At 36.1% G+C, this 24,101-nt stretch overlaps 1 protein-coding gene across 13 annotated transcripts in view; it reads left to right on the top strand.

Moving 5' to 3' along the window:
* ZNF280D (zinc finger protein 280D) overlaps nucleotides 1–24,101 on the top strand; it is a 335,873-nt gene that overhangs the window by 235,302 nt on the left and 76,470 nt on the right. For all 13 annotated transcript variants that reach the window (XR_005795835.1, XM_040492781.1, XM_040492780.1 and 10 more), the window contains 4 exons: nucleotides 18,294–18,517; nucleotides 21,900–22,057; nucleotides 22,758–22,858; nucleotides 23,836–23,982. Coding sequence is in view for 12 of the 13 variants with exons in the window: in XM_040492781.1 (XP_040348715.1) it covers nucleotides 18,294–18,517; nucleotides 21,900–22,057; nucleotides 22,758–22,858; nucleotides 23,836–23,982 (630 nt within the window). In the remaining variant the exon portion in view is untranslated. The remainder of the gene's footprint in view (nucleotides 1–18,293; nucleotides 18,518–21,899; nucleotides 22,058–22,757; nucleotides 22,859–23,835; nucleotides 23,983–24,101) is intronic.

Here is a 24,101-nt window from a genome sequence, read left to right as displayed (position 1 = left end):
CACCCAAGTGCCCCTATACCACATCTTCTTTATCCATTCATCAGTCATTGGACATTTGGGGTCTTTCCATAATTTGGCTGTTGTTGATAGTGCTGCTGTAAACATTGGGGTGCATATGCCCCTTGGAATCAGCATTTTTGTATTTTTTGTATAAATAGTAGTGTAATTGCTAGCCATAGGATAGCTCTATTTTTTAATTTTTTGAGGAACCTCTGTACTGTTCTCCAGAGGGGCTGCACCAGTTTGCATTACAGTACAAAAGTGTTCCCCTTTCTCCACATTCTCGCCAACATCTTTGTTTCCTGAGTTGTTCATTTAGCCATTCTGACAGGTGTGGGGTGGTATCTCATTGTGGTTTTGATTTGTATTTCCCTGATGATGAGTAATGTTGAGCGTCTTTTCATGAGTCTGTTTGCCATCTGGATGTCTTTGGAAAAGTGTCCATTCTTCACTGGATTATTTATTTTTTGGGTGTTGAGTTTGAGAAATTCTTTATGCATTTTTGATACTAACCCTTTATAAGAGATGTCATTTGCAAATATCTTCTCCCATTATGTTGGTTGCCTTTGAGTTTTGTTGATTGTTTACTTAGCTGTGCAGAAGCTTTTTATCTTGATGAGGTCCCAGTAGTTCATTTTTGCTTTTGTTTCCCTTGCCTCCGGAGACATGTCTAGTAAGAAGTTGCTGCAGTTGAGATCAGAAGTTTTTGCCTGGTTTCTCCTCTAGGGTTTTGACGGCTTCCTGTCTTACATTTAGGTCTTTCATCCATATTGAGTTAATTTTTGTGTATGGTGGAAGAAAGTGGTCCAGATTTATTCTTCTGCATGTCGCTGTCCAGTTTTCCCAACACCATTTGCTGAAGAGACTGTCTTTTTTCCACTGGATATTCTTTCTTGCTTTGTCAAAGATTAGTTGGCCATGTATTTGTGGGTCCATTTCCGGGTTTTCTGTTCTGTTCTATTGGTCTTTGTGTCTCTTTTTGTGCCAGTACCATACTATCTTGATGATTGTAGCTTTGTAATGTAGCTTGAAGTTCAGAATTGGGATGCCTCCAGCTTTGGTTTTCTTTTTCAACGTTACTTTGGCTCTTTGGGGACTTTTCTAGTTCTGTACAAATTTATAATTATTTGCTCTAGCTCTGTGAAGAATGCTGGTATTTTGATAGGGATTGCATTGAATGTGTAGATTGCTTTGGGTAGTATTGACATTTTAACAATATTTTTTCTTCCAGTCCATGAGAATGGAATATTTTTCCATTTCTTTGTGTCTTCTTCAATTTCTTTCCTAAGTTTTCCATAGCTTTCTGTGTAGATCTTTTACCTTTTTGGTTAGGTTTATTCCTAGGTATTTTATGGTTTTTGGTGCAGTTATCAATGGCATAGATTCCTTGATTTCTTTTTCTGTTGCTTCATTATTGGTGTATAGAAATGTAACTGATTTCTGTATGTTAATTTTATATCCTGCAGCTTTGCTGAATTCATGTATCACTTCTAGAAGTTTTTTGGTGGAATCTTTGAGGTTTTCCATGTAGAATATCATGTCATCTGTGAAAAGTGAAAGTTTGACTTCTTTGCCAATTTGGATGACTTTTTTTTCTTTTTGTTTTCTGATTACTGAGGCTAGTACTTTCAGTACTGTGATAAACAACAGTTGTGAGAGCAGACATTGCTCTTGTGTTCTTGACCTTAGGGGGAAAGCTCTCAGTTTTTCCTCAGTGAGGATGATAGTAGCTATGGGTCTTTCATGTATGGATGGCCTTTATGATGTTGAGGGATGTTCCCTCCATCCCTACTTTCTTGAGAGTTTTTATCAAGAGAGGATGCTATATTTTGTCAAATGCTTTTTCTGTGTCTATTGAGGGAATCATGTGGTTCTTATCCTTTCTTTCATTAATGTGATATATCACATCGATTGATTTGTGGATATTGAACCACTCCTGCAGCCCAGAAATAATCCCACTTGCTTATGGTGAGTTAATTCTTTCAATGTATTGTTGCATTTGGTTTGCTAGTATCTTGTTGAGAATTTTTGCATCCATGTTCATCAGGGAAATTGGTCTGTAATTCTCCTTTTTAGTGGAGTCTTTGGTCTTAGAATCAAAGAAATGCTGACCTCACAGAATGAGTTTGGAAGTTTCCTTCCTTTTTATTTTTTGGAACAGCTTCAAATGAATAGGTGTTAACTCTTCTTAAATGTTGGTAGAATTGCCCCAGGAAGCCATCTGACACTGGACTTTTGTTTGTTGGGAGATTTTTTTTTTCTTTTAATTTTTTTTTTCAACGTTTATTTATTTTTGGGACAGAGAGAGACAGAGCATGAACGGGGGAGGGGCAGAGACAGAGGAAGACACAGAATCGGAAACAGGCTCCAGGCTCTGAGCCATCAGCCCAGAGCCTGACGCGGGGCTCGAACTCACGGACCGCAAGATCGTGACCTGGCTGAAGTCGGACGCTTAACCGACTGCGCTACCCAGGCGCCCCTGTTGGGAGATTTTTTATTACAGATTCAATTTCTGTACTGGCTGTGGGTCTGTGCAAATGCTCTACTTCCTGTTTCAGTTTTGTTAGTTTATAATTACTGATTCAATTTCTTCAGTGGTTATGGGTCTGTTCAAATTTTCTACTTTTACCTGTTTCAGTTTTGGTAATTTATATGCTTGTAGGAATTTATCCATTTCTTCCAGATTGCCCAATTTGTTTGCAAATAATTGTCCATAATATTCTCTTATTATTGTTTGTATTTTTATGGTGTTTGTTGTGAAATCTCCTCTCATTTGTGATTCTATTTATTTGGGTCCTTTCCTTTTTCTTTTTGATAAATCTAGGAGTTTATCAATTTTGTTAATTTTTTCAACGAACTAGCTTAGTTTTATTAATATGTTCTACTATTTTTTGATTTAGAAATCATTGATTTCCACTCTAATCTTTATTTCCCTTCTTCTGCTGGTTTTGTGCATTATTTGCTGTGCTTTTTGCAGCTCCTTTAGGTGAATGGTTAGGTTGTGTATTTGAGACATTGCTTCCTTCTTACAGCAAGGCCTGGATTGGGATATACTTCCCTTTTATGACTGCCTTTGCTGCGTCTGAAAGGTTTTGGACTGTCATGTTTTCATTTTCATTGGCTTCCATGTACTTTTTTATTTCCTCTTTAATTTCTTGGTTTACGGATGTTCTTTAATCTCCCAAGTATTTGTGGTCTTTCCAAATTTTTTCTTGTGGCTGATTTCAGGTTTCATAGCATTGTGGTCTGAAAATATGCATGGAATGATGTTGATCTTTTTGTGCTTTTTGAGGGATGTTTTGTGACCCAGTGTGTGATCTGTTCTGGAGAATGTTCCATGTGCACTCAAGAAGAATGTGTATTCTGCTGCTTTAGGATGAAATGTTCTCAGCATATCTGTTGAGTCCATCCAGTTCAGTGTGTCATTCAAAGCCATTGTTTCCTTGCTGATTTTCTGCTAAGATGATCTGTGTGTTGTTGTAACTGGGGTGTTAAAGTCCACCTACTATTATGGTATTATTATCAATGAGTTTCTTTATGTTTGTGATTATTTGACTTGTGTATTTGGATGATTCTAAGTTGGTGGCATAAATATTTACAATTGTTAGATCTTGGTGGATAACCTCCTTAATTATGATATAATGCCCTTCTTCATCTGTTGTTATGGTCTTTATTTTAAAATCTAATTTGTCTGATATAAGTATTGCTACTTAGGCTTTATTTTGACATCCATTAGCATGATAGTTGGTTCTCCATCCCCTTTCAGTCTGCAGATGTCTTTTTTTTTTTAATTTTTTAAAGTTTATTTATTTATTTTGAGGGAGAAAGAACATGAATGGGGAAGGGGCAGAGAGAGAGGGAGAGGGAGATTCCCAGGCAGGCTCTGCACTGTCAGCGCAGAGCATAATATGGGGCTTGAACTCACAAATGCGAGATCATGACCTGAGCTGAAACCAAGAGTCAGATGCTTAACTGTCTGAGTCACCCAGGCACCCCAAACTGCAGATGTCTTTAGGTCTAAAATGAGTATCTTGTAGTCAGCATATAGATGGGCATTGTTTTTTTTTTTTTATCCGTTTTGATACCCTGTGTCTTTTGATTAGAGCATTTAGTCCATTTACATTCAGAGTTGATTATTGAAAGAAATTAATTTAATGCCATTGTATTGCTATGGAGTTGGTATTTCTGGTAATGTTCTTGGGTCTTTTTTGCTTTTGGTCTTTTTTGTTTTGTTTTGTTTTTTTCTCCACTCAGAGTCCCCCTTAAAATTTATTGCAGGGCAGGTCTAGTGGTCACCAACTCCTTTAGTTTTGTTTGTCCTTTTGTTTGTCCTTTTGTTTGTCCTTTTGTTTGTTTCTTCTGTCCTTTCATTTTGGAGGTAAAGAAAAAATTAATAAAATAAAAAATTAAAAATAAAAAAAGTCAAATAAACGAAGCTAGAACCTAGGTGTGTTTCAGTCTGCTTGTTTAGATAAGCTTGACAGAAAAGAGAATAGAGAGAAATGAAAAAATAACTTATAAAATAAATTTAAATATTAAAAAAGGGGCACCAGGGTGGCTCAGTCGGTTAAGTGTCTGACTTTATTTAAGCTCAGGTCATGATCTAATGGTCCACGAGTTCAAGCCCTGCGTTGCGCTCAGTGCTGACCACTCGGAGCCTGGATTCAGTTTCAGATTCTGTGTCTCCTTCTCTCTCTGCCCCTCCCCTGCTCATTCTCTCTCTCACTCTTTCTCTGTCTCTCTGTCTCAAAAATAAACATTAAAAAAAATTTTTTTAATTAAAAAATTGAATAGGGGCGCCTGGGTGGCGCCGTCGGTTAAGCATCCGACTTCAGCCAGGTCACGATCTCGCGGTCTGTGAGTTCGAGCCCCGCGTCAGGCTCTGGGCTGATGGCTCAGAGCCTGGAGCCTGTTTCCGATTCTGTGAATCCCTCTCTCTCTGCCCCTCCCCCGTTCATGCTCTGTCTCTGTCCCAAAAATAAATAAATGTTGAAAAAAAAATTAAAAAAAAAATTGAATAAAATAGTATAAAAGAGAAGAAAATAAAGTTGAATAAAAAAATTTAAAAATTTCCCTTTCATTATCTAAGAAACAGAGAGAGAAAAAAGAAAATAACATAAAAACAGAAGCAAAGAAAATAAACAAACAAGCAAACCGAATGATATCCAAATGAAGTTATATCCATTTTTCCCTAGAACTGAAACTTTGCAGCACTGTAGTCTGTAGACTAAGCAGGTGGAAGTGATTTGTGCTGGTCCTCTGGGGGATGTGCCTGGAGTGTGCAGGTGGGCATGGCTTGGTGTAACAGCTCTGTTTTCTACTTGGTGGCACTGCTTAGCTCACTGGGTTTGTTCCACATGTGTGTGCATGTGCATGTGCATGCTTGCGGTGAAAATAGCTTCACCTGGCTCTCTAGTCTCTGGCGCAGGAATTTCATGCCCTCACACACAAGCAGTCAAGCGACCGTCCTTTGTCTCAGGCTTCCATCTGCTCCATGCCTTTACTCTTTGTCCAAGCTGTCTGTCTTCCTGGTGTGGCCTCCAGAGATTTATCTCAGATGGGGCTGTGTTTCAAAACCCCACACTTCAGAGACCCCGGCATCTTGGATCCATGCTGATTCTCTGGGGTAGGGTATTCCTGGGCAGTGGCCAGGTTGTCCCAGAAAACATGCATGTGATCGCGCAGCAGCACTGTCTCAGAGTTTATGGTAAATCACAACACACAGCCAGTGCCAGGTTTTGCTCCACTCTGGGATCATTGTTAAAATATCAGTAAATGTGGCAGTTCTCCAGGGTCTGCTGAGAATCTTGCCCATAGGAAGGTTGTATGGCCTCTACCAAATGCAGTGCAAGCAGAACTGCTTCTCCCCGTGAGAGACTTTGACCCCTCGAACTGTGCTGCCTGCTTTTGGGTATTCACCCTACTTTTCCACCAGAGGACTGCCAGGCACTGAGCTCTGAAACTTCAGACTCTGTTCTCCATTCTGTATAAACTTCTGGCAGTATTAGAACCCTCTCCTTTCTCCCCATCAGTGATTTTGGAGAACAAATGTCTTGTCCTGTCTCCTGTGAGTGTTTTTACTCTTTGTTTCTCTCCAGCTACTTTTGGGGTGTGTGCTTTTTTTGCATGATCAGGATGTGCTGCAGTTTCCCCTTTTTCTTAATCTCTCGGTCCTCTCTCTGCGAAAATGGCTCCCTACCCTCCATGGCTCTGTGGGTTTTTTCCTCCCCCAATTCACTTCTATTCATTGCGTAACTGCCAAATTCTCTGGCTTAAATTATGCAGATTATTGCATTAATCCTTCGATCAATTTCCTAGGTGTTCAAAATGGTGTGATGCTGATCCAGCTGATGTCAGGGACTAGACAAGCTTAGGGTCCCCATACTACTTTGCCATCTTAACTCCATCCTGTTGTGTACTTTTTCTTACATGGATGGAGAAATACCAAATGTCAATGTATATCTTTCATTACTGATATTTTCTGCCATATATTGCACTTCTAAGATTGTTAATATTATTTGTGATATGGATGATTCTCTCACAATTGTATTATAAACCCATCCTTTAGCATTTTTTAAATATAATTTATTGTCAACTTGGCTTCCATACAACACCCAGTGCTCATGCCAACAAGTGCCCTCCTCAATGCCCATCACATACTTTCTCCTCTCCCCCACTCCCCATCAACCCTCAGTTTGTTCTCTGTATTAAAGAGTCTCTTAGGTTTGCCTCCTTCCCTCTCTGTAACTTTTTTTCCCTCCCTTTCCCCTCCCCCCTGGTCTTCTGTTAAGTTTCTCAAGATTCATATATGAGTGAAAACATATGATGTCTTTTTCTCTCACTGACTTATTTCACTTACCATAATACCTTTCAGTTCCATCCACATTGCTGCAAATGGCAAGATTTCATTCTTTCTCATTGCCAAGTAGTATTCCATTGTGTATATAAACCACATCATCTTTTTTTTAAATTAATTTATTTAAAAAAATTTTTTTACATTTACTTATTTCTGAGAGACCGAGAAAGAGAGAGAGAGAGAGAGAGAGAGAGAGAGCAAGAGTGCGTGAGTGAGGGAGAGGCAGAGAGAGAGGGAGACAGAGGATCCGAAACAGGCTCCAGGCTCTGAGCTGTCAGCACGGAGCCCGACGCAGGGCGCGAACTCATGAACCACGAGATCATGACCTGAGCTGAAGTCGGACACTCAACCGACTGAGCCACCCAAGCGCCCCTAAACCACATCTTCTTTATCCATTCATCAGTTGATGGACATTTCGGTTCTTTCCATAATTTGGCTATTGTTGAAAGTGCTGCTTTAAATATTAGGGAACATGTGCCCCTATGCATCAGCACTCCTGTATCCCTTGGGTACCCTCCTAGCATTGCTCTTGCTGGGTCATAGGGTAGTTCTATTTTTAGTTTTTTGAGGAACTTCTGTACTGTTTTCCAGAGCAGCTGCACCAGTTTGCATTCCCGCGAACGGTGCAAGAGGGTTCCCATTTCTCCACATCCTCTCTAGCATCTATAGTCTCCTGATTTGTTCATTTGAGCCACTCTGACTGGCGTGAAGTAATATCTCAGTGTCGTTTTGATTTGTATTTCCCTGATGAGGAGTGACGTTGAGCGTCTATTCATGTGCCTGTTGGCCATCTGGATGTCTTCTTTAGAGAAGTGTCTATTCATGTTTTCTGCCCATTTCTTCACTGGATTATTTTTCAGGTGTAGAGTTTGGTGAGGTCTTTATAGATTTTGGATACTAGCCCTTTGTCCGAATGTCATTTGCAAATATCTTTTCCCATTCCATTGGTTGCCTTTTAGTTTTGTTCATTGTTTTCCTTTGCAGTGCAGAAGCTTTTTATCTTGATGAGGTCACAGTAGTTCATGTTTGCTTTTAATTCCCTTGTCTTTGGAGAAGTATCAAGTAAGAAATTGCTGCGGCTGAGGTCAGAGAAGTTTTTTCCTGCTTTCTCATCTAGGGTTTGGATGGTTTCCTGTCTCACATTCAGGTCCTTTATCCATTTTGGGTTTATTTTTGTGAATGGTGTAAGAAAGTGGTCAGTTTCATCCTTCTGCATGTTGCTGTCCAGTTCTCCCAGCACCATTCATTAAAGAGACTGTCTTTTTTCCATTGGATATTCTTTCCTGCTTTGTCAAAGACTAGTTGGCCATCCTTTTGTGGGTCTAATTCTGGGGTTTCTATTCTATTCCATTGGTCTATGTGTCTGTTTTTGGGCCAATACCATGCTGTCTTGATGATTACAGCTTTGTAGTAGAGGCTAAAGTCTGGGATTGTGATGCTTCCTGCTTTGGTCTTCTTCAATATTACTTTGGCTATTCGAGGTCTTGTGGTTCCATACAAATTTTCGGATTGCTTGTTCTAGCTTTGAGAAGAATGCTGGTGCAATTTTGATTGGGATTGCATTGAATGTGTAGATTGCTTTGGGTAGTATTGACATTTTAACAATATTTATTCTTCCAATCCATGAGCACAGAATGTTTTTCCATTTCTTTGTATCTTCTTCAATTTCCTTCATAAACTTTCTATAGTTTTCAGCATACAGATCTTGTACATCTTTGGTTAGGTTTATTCCTAGGTATTTTATGCTTCTTGGTGCAATTGTGAATGGGATCAGTTTCTTTATTTGTTTTTCTGTTGCTTCATTATTAGTATATAAGAATGCAACTGATTTCTGTACATTGATTTTGTATCCTGCGACTTTGCTGAATTCATGTATCAGTTCTAGCAGACTTTTGGTGGAGTCTATCGGATTTTCCATGTATAATATCATGTCATCTGCAAAAAGTGAAAGCTTGACTTCATCTTTTCCAATTTGGATGCCTTTGATTTCCTTTTGTTTTCTGATTGCTGATGCTAGAACTTCCAACACTATGTTAAACAACAATGGTGAGAGTGGACATCCCTGTCGTTTTCCTGATCTCAGGAGGAAAACTCAGTTTTTCCCCATTGAGGATGATAGTAGCTGTGGGCTTTTCATACATGGCTTATGATGTTTAAGCATGTTTCTTCTATTCCGACTTTCTCGAGGGTTTTTATCCAGAAAGGATGCTGCATTTTGTCAAATGCTTTTTCTGCATTGATTGACAGGATCATATGGTTCTTATCTTTTCTTTTATTAATGTGATGTATCACATTGATTGATTTGCAAATGTTGAACCAGCCCTGCAGCCCAGGAATAAATCCCACTTGATCATGGTGAATAATTCTTTTTATATGCTGTTGAATTGGATTTGCTAGTATCTTGTTGAGAATTTTTGCATCCATATTCATCAGGGATATTGGACTGTAGTTTTCTTTTTTTGCTGGGTCTCTGTCTGGTTTGGGAATCAAAGTAATACTGGCTTCGTAGAATGAGTCTGGAAGTTTTCCTTCCCTTTCTATTTTTGAAACAGCTTGAGAAGGATAGGTATTATCTCTGCTTTAAATGTCTGGTAGAATTCCCCAGGGAAGCCATCTGGTCCTGGACTCTTATTTGTTGGGAGATTTATGATAACTGATTCAGTTTCTTCGCTAGTTATGGGTCTGTTCAAATTTTCTATTTCTTCCCATTTGAGTTTTGGAAGTGTGTGGGTGTTTAGGAATTTGTCCATTTCTTCCAGGTTGTCCAGTTTGTTGGCATATAATTTTTCATAGTATTCCCTGGTAATTTCTTGTATTCCTGAGGGATTTGGTTGTAATAAATCCATTTTCATTCATGATTTTATCTAATTGGGTCCTCTCTCTTTTCTTTTTGAGAAGCCTGGCTAGAGGTTTATCAGTTTTGTGTATTTTTTCAAAAAAACAGCTCTTAGTTTCATTCATCTATTCTACTGTGTTTGGATTCTATATTGTTTATTTCTGCTCTGATCTTTATTACTTCTCTCCTTCTGCTAGTTTTGTTTTGTTTTTTTTTTTTTTCTGTTCTGTGTCTAGTTCCTTTAGGTGTGCTGTTAGATTTTTTTATTTGGGATTTTTCTTGTTTCTTGAGATAGGCCTGGATTGCAATGTATTTTCCTCTTAGGACTGGCTTTGCTGCATCCCAAAGGGTTTGGATTGTTGTGTTTTCCTTTTCGTTTGTTACTATATAGTTTTTAAATTATTCTTTTACTGCCTGGTTGACCCATTCGGTCTTTGGTAGGATGTTCTTTAACCTCCGTGTATTTAGAGGTTTTCCAAACTTGTTCCTGTGGTTGATTTCAGGTTTTGTAGCATTGTGATCTGAAAGTGTGCGTGATATGATCTCAATTCTTTTATATTTATTGATGGCTCTTTTGTGACCTAGTATGTGACCTACCTTGCAGAATGTTCCATGTGCACTCAAGAAGAAAGTATATTCTGTTGCTTTAGGATGTAGAGTTGTAAATATATCTGTCAAGTATATCTGCATCCAGTGTATCTCTCAGGGCCATTGTTTCCTTACTTTGTCCATTGTTGTAAGTTGTTGTCCATTGTTGTAAGTGGAATATTAAAGTCCCCTGCAATGACCACATTCTTACCAATAAGATTGCTTATGTTTGTGATTCATTGTTGTTTATATATTTGGGTGCTTTTGAATTTGGTGCACAGACATTTATAATTGTTAGCTCTTCCTAATGGATAGACCCTGTAATTATTCTATAATGTCCTTCTCCATCTCTTGTTACAGCCTTTAGTTTAAAGTCTAGTTTGTCTGATATAAGTATGGCTACTCAAGCTTTCTTTTGACTTCCAGTTGCATGATAGGTAGTTCTCCATCCCCTTACTTTCAATCTGAAGGTGCCCTCTGGTCTAAAATGGGCTTCTTGTAGACAGTAAATAGATGGGCCTTGTTTTTGTATCCATTCTGATATCCTTTGTCTTTTGATTGGAGCATTTAGTCCATTTACATTCAGTGTTACTATTGAAAAGATGTGGGTTTAGAGTCATCGTGTTTTCTGTAGGTTTCATGCTTGTAGTGATGTCTCTGGTAGTTTGTGGTCCTTACAACATTTCACTCACAGAGTCCCCCTTAGTATCTCTTATAGGGCTGGTATGGTGGTGATGAATTCCTTCAGTTTTTGTTTGGGAAACCCTTTATCTCTCCTATTCTGAATGGCAGGCTTGCTGGATAAAGGATTCTTGGCTGCAGATTTTTCCTGTTCACCACATTGAAGATTTCCTGCCATTCCTTTCTGGCCTTCCAAGTTTCAGTAGATAGGTCTGCTACTACCTTTATGTGTCTATCTGTATATGTTAAGGCCCAGTTATCCCTAGCTGCTTTCAGAATTCTCTCTTTATCCTTGTATTTTGCCAGTTTCACACTGATATGTGGTGCAGAAGATCCATTCATGTTACCTCTGAAGGGAGTTCTCTGTGCCTCTTGGATTTCAGTGTCTGTTTCCTTTCCCAGATTGGGGAAGTTCTTAGCTATGATTTGTTCAAGTACACCTTCAGTCTCTTTCCCTCTCTCTTCTTCTTCTGGAATTCCTCTGATATGGATATTGTTCTGTTTGATTGAATTGCTTAGTTCTCAATTTGTCTAAATCCCCTGGATTTTTTTCTCTTTTTCTCAGCTTCCTTTTTTCCATAATTTTATCTTCTATTCACCTATTCTCCCCTCTGCCTCTTCAGTCCTTGCTATGGCTGCCTCCATTTTATTTTGTACCTCATTTATAGCATTTTAAAAATTAATCATGAATATTTTTTAGGTCCTTGATCTCTGCAGCAATAGATTCTTTGCTATCTTCTCTGCTTTTTCCAAGCCCAGTGATTAATCTTATGACTATTATTCTAAATCTTGTTCCATTATATTACTTATATCTGTATTGATCAATTCTTTAGCTGTCACTTCTCCTGGCATTTCTTTTGAGGAGCATTCTTCTGTTTCGTCATTTTGGCTAGTTTTCTGTCCCTTATGAGTTCTAAAAACTTATTATGTGCTCTGCACCTGTAAGCACTGCTATATTAAAGGAGGGTCATACACTGTCCAGGGCCTGGACCTTCAGGAGGTGTTTTTTGGAGAGTGTTATTTGGTCTCTGTTGTTGTGACTTTGGTTATTTTATTTCCCTACTCGTAGTGATGTTTTGAACCCTCCACCAGGTGTGCTTTGATTTGTTCCTTCAAGTAGCCTTGGAAAGGAAAATGAACAGACAAACATACAGAAAACAAAACACGCAAACACACAAACAGGTTAAAGAAAAAAACAAAACAATGCGAAAGCAAAAGCAAGAAACACCAGCCTCAAATAAAGAACAGGGTGGAGGTGGTGCTGATGGAAGAGCATATACAAAGAGAGAAGTGACAAGGGCGGGGAGGAAAAAGAGAAAATAAACATTGACTGGGCAGAGAGACTAAATGGCTTAATCCAGAGAGAGAGAAAGGAAAATAAAGAAGCAGGGGTAGAGTGGGGAAAGAAATGAAGATAAAGTTGCCCAGACAGAGAAACTATGGGGCTTGATTATTCCAGAGGGAGAGAAAGGAAAGTAAAGAAGGAGGTGTGGAATATGTATCAAGAGAATGGATTAAATATGTCTCCTTAAATAAACCAACAACCAGGGTAACCAGACTAGAGGAGGGAAGAGATAAGGAGGAGAAAAGGAAGGAAGAATATATCTATATAACAAGAACTGTCCAAGAATTAATCAAGGTAATGCAGCAGCACTGGTCTGGAGGAGGGGCTGTCTGGTTCCTCTGCCTCTATCCTGCGCCAGTAGATATGCAGTATACCTGGCATGGAGGGGCCTAGTTTGGTGTGGGCAAGTTCCCCCCTCCACTGTGGGCCCTTAGGACCAATCCCTGAGGCCCCACTTTGGTAGTGGTGGGGGGAAAAATGGCGACCCGTTCCCCGTCCCCCCAATTGCTTCTCCATGGACCCGTTGTACCAAATTACTCTGAACTGCCCTCACTGTGCTGGGTGCAGACCAGGTGGTCTTTCTCACTCCTCTGACTCCCATGCCCCTGTGCTTGGCTAGGATTCAAACTTCCCTTCTATGTGCCGTGGTACTGGAGAAGTGCCTCTCCATGGCGCATGATATGTGGTCCCTGCCTGCACTCCAGGGGTGGGGGTGGGGGATCACTTCCTCTTCCTTTAGCATTTTTATAAAATATTCTCTTTTTTTTTGTCTTAATGTTTGATGACTTTTAGGCTCACAACCCTTGTTTTCCTGTGGTTTCCATTTGCCTAATATATTGTTTACCCTTTTATTTTTAACCATTCTGAATCACTTTATGCCTCTTGGTTTGTGATCCTATGTGAAAATCTCTTGTTTTGGCACTTATGTTAAACTTACTTGTATTCGTTGATATGATTTATTTTGGTCTTGGTTCTGTGACAATTTTTATTATCTTTTTTTAAAAGTCTTTCACCATGTGATTGCTTCATATGTATGTAGCTTCAGTTTTTAGGGAATGCTGATATAATTCTAGTAGTCTTATATTCATTTTGCCATTCTGTAAAATTAGAGTTGGTTAAAGTATTCTTAACCCACTCGTTGTTACCTTCTCCTCTCCTGCCTGATTTTAGCCATTATTATTTTTCTGAGTATTTATCTTTGTACTATTAAAACTGCTCATACATATACTACTTCGTTTGGTAGCTCTAAATGATATTCTTTGGTGTACTGCTATTATATGTGAGGCAGTCTATGACCTTTCTCAAGCTTACTTATGCTTACTGTCCTTTTACCCCCTCCCAGTTTTTATTTGTTGGTTGTATAATGTTTTCATTGCCAGGGCATATAACATTTGCATTTGACTTTGTTAACCTTATTTCTATATTTGTTTTAATCTTTTTTCACAGTAAATATGTTGATTACCAGTCTGTTTGTCATGGTTTTTAGTTATCTGTTGGGCTGAAGTTCATCCTCTAGTAATTTCCTCAAACATGGCCTGGGAACAGCATTTTTTGATGTCTTTCATATTCAAAACAGTTCGATTATCCATTCTCAAAAGGACAGTTTGTCCAGATATAAAGTAAGTTGGATCCTACTTTGAGGATCTTGTTTGTGGTGCTCCTGTTTTACAATATGGAATGTTGCTGTTGAGAAATCTGGGATAAGCCTGAATTATTTTGCCCTTTGTAAGTGATTTGACCTTTTTGCATGCAGTCCATAGAATTTCTTTATTTTGGAAGACTGATAATTTTATAATGACATGACTTAGTGTTGGGATTTGAGAATTTATTTTAGTGTAATTTTCTTGATTAATATTTAAAAATATTTATTCCATGTAATTATTTTGCCTTTTGAAGGGGAGAGGAGAATGTTGTCCAATATACATTCATTTGATGTCCTTTGTCTGGCATAAATATTTTCTTCTTTTAACACTTAATTTTTTTTTATTTGCTCTTCTTATTATTAACCTCTGAGTCCTTCATTTTATTTTCCAATGCCTGTTCACCACTGTTGTCTAATTTGTCTTTATCTCTCTGATTTTTATTTCCTTACTTTTCCCTCAGTTTTGTTACTCTTTTTAATGTCTTTTTGGTCTTGCCGTCTCTTCTTGCTTTATGGTCTTCCAAATAGACACAGTTGTGTCATTAAGGTTTTAAAATTTGCAACAAAAATTTTGGTCACTGTTTTCATCTGCATCTGCTCCATGGCATTTTTGTCTGAATTTTACGTTTTCCTTCTTTTATCCTAAAGTATTTTTGTTCAGATGTAAGTTTCTATCATAGTGAAGAATAAGTTGGATTTTCTTGGGCTAGCTCTTTTGTACAAAGCTCCTTTAGGGCAGCCAAGGTTGCCTAATAATCTCACATTCTATTAGCTGGTTTATATAATAACTCTTTGCTGGGCAGAAGGTTTCCTGCAAATGTGACTTGTGTGTCTGACTTTATAGCATTGCCTTGTCTACTTCTCTGTACCAAATGAAGTCTGAGGGACTTCTGTCATCCTACTTGCCCCAGCATCTGCACCTGTTTTTGCGAAGAAAGGATATAGCTTTGCACTTCAGGGTGTGTTTTTCATCTTTAGCAAATTTTTGCTGACACTTTCTAAGATCTGTTACTATTGGGTCCTTTTGACTTCTCTGTTCTACTTCCACCTGCATGTCTTCTGTCTGATCTTGGCTGCTTTGGGTAGTACTGTCATATGTTGTAGAGTCTGTGGATTTTATGTGGTTCTTAGTTTCAATGAAAGTGAAATTTTTAGAATTTGGTTGTTGTGGCTTTGGATGAGTCCTAGGAAAAGGGGGAAATGTTGACTTATGTAGGCTGATCAAATGGGAACTTCTAATTTACTATTTATTTTTTTATTTAAAATATTTTTTTAGTGTTAATTCACTTCTTAGAGACAGAGAGAGACAGAGTGTGAGCAGGGGAGGGGCAGAGAGAGAGGGAGACAGAGAATCAGAAGCAGGCTCCAGGCTCTGAGCTATTAGCACAGAACCCTATGGGGGGCTTGAACTCACAAACTGTGAGATCATCACCTGAACCCGAAGACAGACGTTCAACCAACTGAGCCACCCAGGCACCTCTGTATTTTAGTATTTAAAAATAGCATCTCTCCTTTGTTCTGAAAATCTTACCTAAATATTTAGGTACTAACAAAGCACTAGCACATGGCCATCTACTGGGAGGACTGAAGATGATAATGGTGCTAAGATGGTATCTACTGTTTAAAATTACAGTGTATGGCATTAAAGTTTAATACTTTCGAATGGCTAACCGAAGACAATAAGGGATAACCTAGAGCTACAGTGAAGGGCTAGAACCAAAAGGGTTTTAGACTGAATAAAAGATGACCAGGTGATCTTAGACCATACCTCAGCCATACCATCCCATAGCTTTTTCTATCCTCCTGTAAAACCTTCCTTCTAAGCCTAATTCTCATTTAAGTTGCTTTCTTGCCTTTTGACTTCTGGATATTTTCTGTGGGATTCTGTGCTTTTCTCTCAGTTACTAAATTTTCTGAACTCGGTTGTCCATTCTTGGTTTTCAGTGATTTATTCCTCATCTGTCTTACAGGGATCTGAAACATTGCTTAAAATATACTGTGAATGAAAACAAAAAAGATACTGTGAATGAAACTAATGTAGCATTGTATGACAACTATACTAAAAAATAAAGACACTTTGAGACTTAATATTTATTTTTAAAATCGGATCCTGTTTTATTTAAAAGAAAAAATGGAGGCACAGAAAGCGGTTGATCATCTATTATGTATATTGTAATTTATGAGTAATTAAGGTAACTTTACCTCTTATGGGTGTACCAAATTAGATGTTTCTGAAAAATATAACCTTGTAACACACTCTACTATAGACTACTTATTTTGTAGATTTCAGGAAAGTATTGAATCTCAAATATGACTCAAGAGCTCCTACAGTCTGAAAACCAGGTTTGTTGTTTGAATATATGTGATTGTCCACATTTCTAATTAGGGACACTATTCCATATATATCATTTTTGTGCATTATAATTTTTCCCATTGTTTGAGATCACTCCAATGGTAAAATTGCAGTTAAGGTCAACGGTTCTATCTATCAAAATGATACTATGGTACACATCACTTGTAATAAGATATGTATTTTGAGTTTTTTTCTGATAATGCTGTTGGATTTACTCTGAACTATCCTTTTCTCCATTTATCCTTAAATTCAAAACCAGCCTGTTTTAGAAGGAACTGAGCCCTATAAAAGTCCTTAGAAATAGCCTGACTTACCTAGTGTTCAGCTCTTAAGTATTATGTGTGTCATAAAGAATATCTAAAAACATATAGAGAAAACCCTTCTCATTTCCCTCTTTTCATTGTGGTTTCATTTCAACTGTATTTATTCTGAGTGGTTGACTACAGAGGATCATGTAGTATTAAGGACCTAATGTATTTGTCCTAAATTCGCTTATGGATGCAACCTTAACTCCTAAATCACAAGTTATGTCATTGTTTTGGGGCCCATTTTATTCAGTATTTTTTCCCCTTTCTTTTAGATCTAAAATAGATCTATTTTATATTTTTTTCTTGGTGTTTTTTTTTCTTAAAGGTTTCAGAACTGATAGATGAAAAGCATAAATGCAATTGAAGGAAATGTTATAGGCCTGTTTTGGAACAGCTTCTCATGTGATTCAGAACATTTTACCAGTGATTTAACATTTCGATGTGGCAGAAGAAGAGATGGATGTTACCTTAGAAATGGAATAGAGTTGTGTTTAGAGTTTCAAACTTTTTAATGTTGTTATTAATTTACTAAGTAACACATTTACGAAGAGTTTAAGTCAGCTGGTTTATATTATAAATGAATTACCTGGGTGGCTAGTTGAAAAATAAGGATTTCTGGGCCCTGTATCTAGACATTGTGGTTTATGGATCTGAAGTAGGCCCAGGAATTAGCATTTTGACAAGTACTCCTGGTTTTTTTAATGTAGGTCTTCTTTGGACTGACCTTTGAGAAAAACTGCCCTGGAGAAATTCTACAACTGAAAATGATGTACAATAAATGAATTAGTTAAATCTTGTTGGGTAAAAAAAAAGCTCTTGTATGAAAGTATTCCACTTTAGAACCAGTTTATGTGACATCTTGAGTTTACTCATGAGGCACTAAATTTCCCCTTCAAAAATTTAAGCATTCTAGATTTCAGGGTGTTACTACTGCTGCTTTTTTTTTAACTCATACATTTTCTAGTATCTTGAGTCTGGGCAATGGCAAATTAGTTGTACTCAATTTTTAGTTCTAACTAGATATTATGAAATTTCATATATCACTTGATAATGAAACATCTACATTATGGCATATAACCTACATTTCCTTTCTATGCTCTATCTTGACATGAATGTGAAATGAATAAGGTTTGTTTGTTTGTTTATTTATTTATTTAATTTACTTATTTAAGAGTGGGCGAATGTGCACTGGTTGAGGGAGAGTGTCAGAGGGCGGGAGAGAGAGAGAGAGAGAATGAATCTTAAGCATACTGCATGTCCAGCATGGATCCTGAAGTGGGGCTCAATCCCACAACTCTGAGATCGTGACCTGAGCTGAATCAAAAGTCAGACACTCAGCCAACCAGGCGCCCTGAATAAGTTTTAGTTTCAATTAAGCATTTAAGTTATTATTCAATATTTATATCCAAAAAGATAAATTGTAAGGAAAAAAATTATTATGTCAGTAGCCAAGTTCTCATTTTAAAGTTTTTCTTTAAAAATTTTTTGTTGTTGTTTATTAAGATAATAGGTATTTATTGTTATTAGAATGTGAGTATGTACCACAAACTTTTGGTGAATATTTTCCCAGATATTTACCAAGCATAGTTTTAACATGGTCTGGCCTTGTTGTAAACATACAGTTGTTTTTTGATGTCCAATCTTTTTTAAGTGTTAAATAAGACTTATGTTTTTTCTCTTTCAGTACTGTTGTCCAGACATGATAAATAACTTTTTAGGACTGGCTAAAACAGAATTTTCAAGTACAGCAAATAAAAACAAGACTGTTGATTCAGAGAAAGGAAAATTGATCATGTTAGTTAATGACTTTTATTATGGAAAACATGAAGGAGATATTCAGGAAGAACAGAAGACTCACACAACCTTTAAATGCTTCAGTTGCTTGAAAATTCTTAAAAATAATATTAGGTATGTAAATACTTATTTTTATTTGTGTTTGAAAATTGGAGTGCTAAAGATACAAATGTTGTATCTTTATCTTGTATTTCTCTGTGCCATTCTAGATAAGTAATTTTAATACTTTCTACTAAGAACAAAGGCAGATTGTCCTGTTGAAAAACTTGTTCTTTCTTATAATTCAGAGTTGACTCCTGGATCCACTTAGTTGTATCTCTTTAAGATAACTTAAGAAAGGACAAACTTTATTTCAAATAAGGGAAAATTAACATTTCCCTTATATTATCAGGGTTTTAGGAATTTTCATGAGATTATTTTCATTCTTAGCTGCTTTTGAATTTTATTTTTCTTCACTTTACAAGAAGTACCACTTCAGTATGTTTTGTCTAGTTTGACCTCTTCCTATTCATCTTATTTAATGCTCAGATCTTTCGATTCATATTTGTAATTTTTGGAACATTTACCTTGCAGGAAAAGTGATCTTCTTTAGAGAAATACCAGTTCTAGGAAACATGTTGGCTTTGATTTCAAAATTTAACCTCTTCAAAAATTACAAATTTAATTTCCAGTGTAATTTTGAAGATTTATACCTGTATGCTTTAAATTTTATGACCTTTACTTTGTAATCTTTGTGTTACATGGCATATTAGTAGTTGTCATCCTATTAATGAGTACATAACAAGAACAAAGTAACAAGAAATATTGATTGGTATTTTCATTGGTTATGTAGCTTGACATTTATATTAGGTAAGGTTGTTTCTTCATTTTATTACAAACATTTTCAGACATTCAACAAAGTTTTAAAAATTTTACTGCAGATATTTGTATACTTACCACCTTGATTCTACCATTAACATTTTACTGTATTTTATCATACATCTATTTGATATCATATATCAAACTATTTTTTTTCTCACACATTTCCAAGTAAGTTGCAGACATCACTGGTGTGTGTGTGTTTATACAAGCATACCTATGTATGCCTTTTTATGTTTACCCTTGATAACTATTATTTGTAAATAGCATTCTTAGGTACCAATAGGTTACTTCTGGACCTAGTATTTATTTCATTTTCCTGTGAGTTCTTAGGTCAAAAAGAAGGATATAGAAAAACCCTGAAATACTTTGTGATATACTCCTATAACAGTTATTAAAGCTTTGTTTATGGTGGTGTTTTATAGTTTCCAAATTCTTTCATGTATGTTATTTCATATGAGTTTTCACTTTTCTTTATCTCCTTTTATTAAACTTTAACAGCCATCAATAGTTAATGGTCCTAGTAGTTTAACAGAAGGGATATTGTATTTAAAAAAAAATTTTTTTTTAATGTTTGTTTATTTTTGAGAGCCGAGAGACAGAGCATGAGGAGGGGGAGGGGCAGAGAGAGAGAGGGAACACAGAATCTGAAGCAGGCTCCAGGCTCTGAGCTGTCAGCACAGAGCCTGACGCGGGGCTGGAACCCACGAACTGTGATATCATGACCTGAGCTGAAGTCAGTTGCTTAACTGACGGAGCCACCCAGGGGCCGTGAGATATTGTACTTTTTGATATAACATTGAAACAATACTGCAGTATAATTCTGTCACCGATTTCCATATTATTACCCCTTTAATAGTAAAATACACCAGAAAAATCATGTTAATAAATGTGGTGCATGCATACAAATGTGTTTCACTGACTTAGTTCCTTGTTATACTTAAATATTACATATATGATATTAAGTTATTTCAGCAACAGCTTTTGCCTTTCCTTTGAGATTAGCCCACTTAATATTAAACATACGAAAATTAACAATTCCTTTTTTTATTATTTTTTTCAGTAGAGTAGTTATACATTTTAGAGTACCAGATTATTTAGAAATTTTAAGCAAACAGCACTTATAACATCCAGGAATTGAGCATTTTTTAAAATACTAATTGTTGAGTAAATGTAACCTTAATGGTAAATACTTCATAACCAAAGGAGTTAGAGGTGTTAAATAATATTTTAACAGTAAAAATTGGGAAGACAAATTGATGTTTGTAGAGAACGGTAAGAAATTGATAGCTATAGATTTTTTTTCTCTGCCTCATCAACATACTGTGGTGTGGTATTTTTCTTTTGTTTCCTACATTGAATGTCACCAAAAACGGTTAGGTTTATTTTATTCTGTGACCATCTTGCAAGAAGTTTGTTTGTTTGTTTCCCTCATTTCCATAGTTTGGTTTGAGAGCATGAGTTCCTGATGGGGGCTTATATAATAATTGAGAGAAAGCTTGATAGTTAAAAGATTATTTTATATAGATACGCTTGAATTGCTTAAAGTTGTGAGGTGAAAATTTAATGGCTTATGACCATATCTCTCTATATAAATATTCCAAGACTAGGATTTTCTATAGGTGTTTGTAGATCTGGTGTTAAAACCAAAGGAGGACAAAAAGATACTTCAGAGTGTGCCATAACCTGTTTAAGAGTAGTATTGTGGAGGTGTGAAAAAGAGAAGCGTTATAGCCTTCATGGTGACTGCTATCCAGATTAATAACATTATCATTTACTTTCTAGATTCTTTACAGGTTCAAAGTGAGTAATTGTTAATAGTTGACCCAGACTAAAAATTGTTATAACTTTACTTTCAAATTCAGTAAAAAGCTTCAGTAAGCTCTTTTAAATAGGTGTTCCCAGTTTTATTGCACTCTTTGCTGTTGAAGGTCATAGTTCCTGCTCATAAGAAGCCTTTTAGGGAAGCTGAAATAGCAGAATGTAAAACTGAAAAATGGACGTTTCCTACAAAGGGCACAGTCTGCAAGTTAAAATGAACGGTCTGTGCTAACAGTAAACCGGTATCATTAAATAAAACAAAAGGTTCTCGTAATTGTAGGCATTAAAATTGCTATTACATGCATTTAGAAACCAAGACACAAGTAAAAATACCAGTAATTTGTCTTTTAAACAGTTGGAATCTATTGTATATCTTCACAACCTTAAAAGATTTCTCTCATGACTATAGCTGCTTTTGGTGGTAGGGTTTCCTTCCTTTCAAGTATTTTATTTCCTTCCTTTCAAGTAAATAAATTTTATTTAAAAATGTAAATAGTATTTGTGTATGGAAAAAAAGACTGCTTTTTTTATCTTTAAAAAAACATTTTAATCTGAAATGATTAAGAATTAGAGCAAATTATTGAAATTTCATATTAATTACATTGATGAATTCTTTTAAAACAAAGATGAAAAGATGTTTAATAGACACTTAATGAAAGTGATTATTTAAAATACACAGTTTTCTAGAAGACTTTAAGGCTTTTGAGATTTTTTTTGAGTAATGTATTTGTATTTTTAAGATTTAGATTCAGATACTTATTTTTTACATTTGTGTTTTTAAATCTGAATTTTTGCACCTGTTGACAATCATTTATAGGTTTATGAACCACATGAAACACCACTTGGAACTTGAGAAGCAGAGCAGTGAGAGCTGGGAAAACCACACCACCTGCCAGCATTGCTACCGTCAGTTTCCCACACCATTTCAACTGCAGTGTCACATTGAAAGCACGCATACACCTCATGAATTTTCTAGTAAGTTACAGTATTGGATATTATCAATTTTGACAGTGTAACTCTGACAAAACTTAAGAAGCTTGTTAGGAAATTAAGACTAAGAAAAAGACTCTGGAATTTGGGGGCAAAATTGAAAAACTTCTAACTGTTAAAACTAGTTACTAAAATTAAAATCCCTCTTGTAAATAATTCATTAAGGTAAATAACCTGTGCATTATATGTGGGGGACTAAATTAAAAACCACAGATCATAGTTTTAAAATATGAAAATAATGAAAAAAACAACTACAGTCATAGTTAAAGTCACAGATCTCGGAGCTAGATAGCTTGAGTTCAAATCCCAGGTCTGCCTTTTAATACAACTATGTGATGTTAGGCAACTTAGTATTTGAATAATGAGAATAATAGAAATACCTGTTTCATAATGCTGTCTTGAGAATTATATGAGCTAATGTAAGTAAAGTACTTAGAACTGTGTTTGGCACACCAATAAAAACTATATAGCTGCTGTCTGTCACTACCACCAATACTATTGTTATTATTGATATAGATATATAAAATGAATTTTATTCATATATATTTGTGTTTGCCTGGTAACGATACTTTTTTCTGAGGTATAATTGACATAGAGTTTCAGTTATACAAAATAATGATTTGCTGTTTGTCTGTGTGTGTGTGCATCTTAAAATGGTGTAATGTCTTTTCCCCCCCACTTTTAGCCATTTGCAAAATCTGTGAATTATCATTTGAAACAGAGCATATTCTTTTACAACATATGAAGGACAATCATAAGCCCGGTGAAATGCCATATATTTGTCAGGTATACATATATTTTATTGTGTACTTAGTGTTTGGTTTGTTTGTTTTCTATTGTTTTGATTATAAGATTTAAACCTCTTGGGCCAGGGGTCAGCAAATTTTTTTTTTGTAAAGCACCAGGTAATAAATATTCAGGCTTTCAGGGTTATATAATCTCTGTTGTAACTAATCAACTCTGTCATTGTAGCACAAAGGCAGCCACAGACAATAAGTAAATGAATGTGATCTGGCTGTGTTTATTTAAACTTTATCTATAGACACTGGAATCTGAATTTCATATAATTTTTATGGGTCATGAAATAAAATTGGTTACTAAAATTAAAATTCCTTTTGTAAACTATTTATTAATTTAAAAACCTTTGGTATAACTTATGCATTGTATGTGGGGATCAGTAGAGAGTTGAAATTGGCCCACAGGCCATTTTTACCCACTCCCGATTGGACAAAGAAAAGCCCAGTGGCTAACAGACAAATGTAGAGACTTAGCTTACTATATAGGGAAGAATGTAGGCATACAAGGGAAATATGAAATGCTTCTACTTACAGAGAACTCTACCAAATGCTTTGGGATTAGTAATTTTTCAGAATTTAAAGAAATAGAAAAAGAAGATAAAAATATATTGCCAATGTCATAGCCTGGAAGCCATGTATAATCTAAAGGAAAGTGCTGTTTTATGTAGCAGAAAAAAACTTTGTAGGACAGGAGGTGTTAAAGCTTGAAAATTCAAGTCAAGATGGGAATGATAATTAAAAAGAGCTGATAAAAATAAGGGAATCTAGTTATGTTTTGGGAGCTATCCCTAAACTTTGAAAGATAACTTTTCTCTCTCAAAGATTATCTTTCACTGCTTGTATTAATGGGATTCTAATAGCACCTTATGTTCTTCTAAACAAATGACCTATCATTGTTACTTTGTAATTGATATTTTGCATATCATTATACATTTTCAAGTTAAACTAAACCTTCTTTATTTGTAGGTTTGCAATTATAGATCATCATCATTTGCTGATGTGGAAACTCATTTTAGAACATCCCATGAAAACACTAAGAACTTGCTATGTCCATTTTGCCTCAAAGTTATTAAAATTGCAACACCCTACATGCATCATTATATGAAGCATCAGGTGAGATTTACCAGTTCTTATTTGTTCATGTTATTTTAGCAAAAAGATAGGTTATTACTGAGAACATTGGTTAGATTTGTTCTACAGGAAAGCAAGGTTATTTCAAATGACATGATTAA

Source organism: Herpailurus yagouaroundi, unplaced genomic scaffold (assembly GCF_014898765.1).
Source record: "Herpailurus yagouaroundi ecotype Mexico unplaced genomic scaffold, PumYag 184, whole genome shotgun sequence".
Taxonomy (NCBI): domain Eukaryota; kingdom Metazoa; phylum Chordata; class Mammalia; order Carnivora; family Felidae; genus Herpailurus; species Herpailurus yagouaroundi.
Note: the sequence above shows the minus strand (reverse complement) of the source record. Positions and strands in the feature narration are given on the sequence as shown.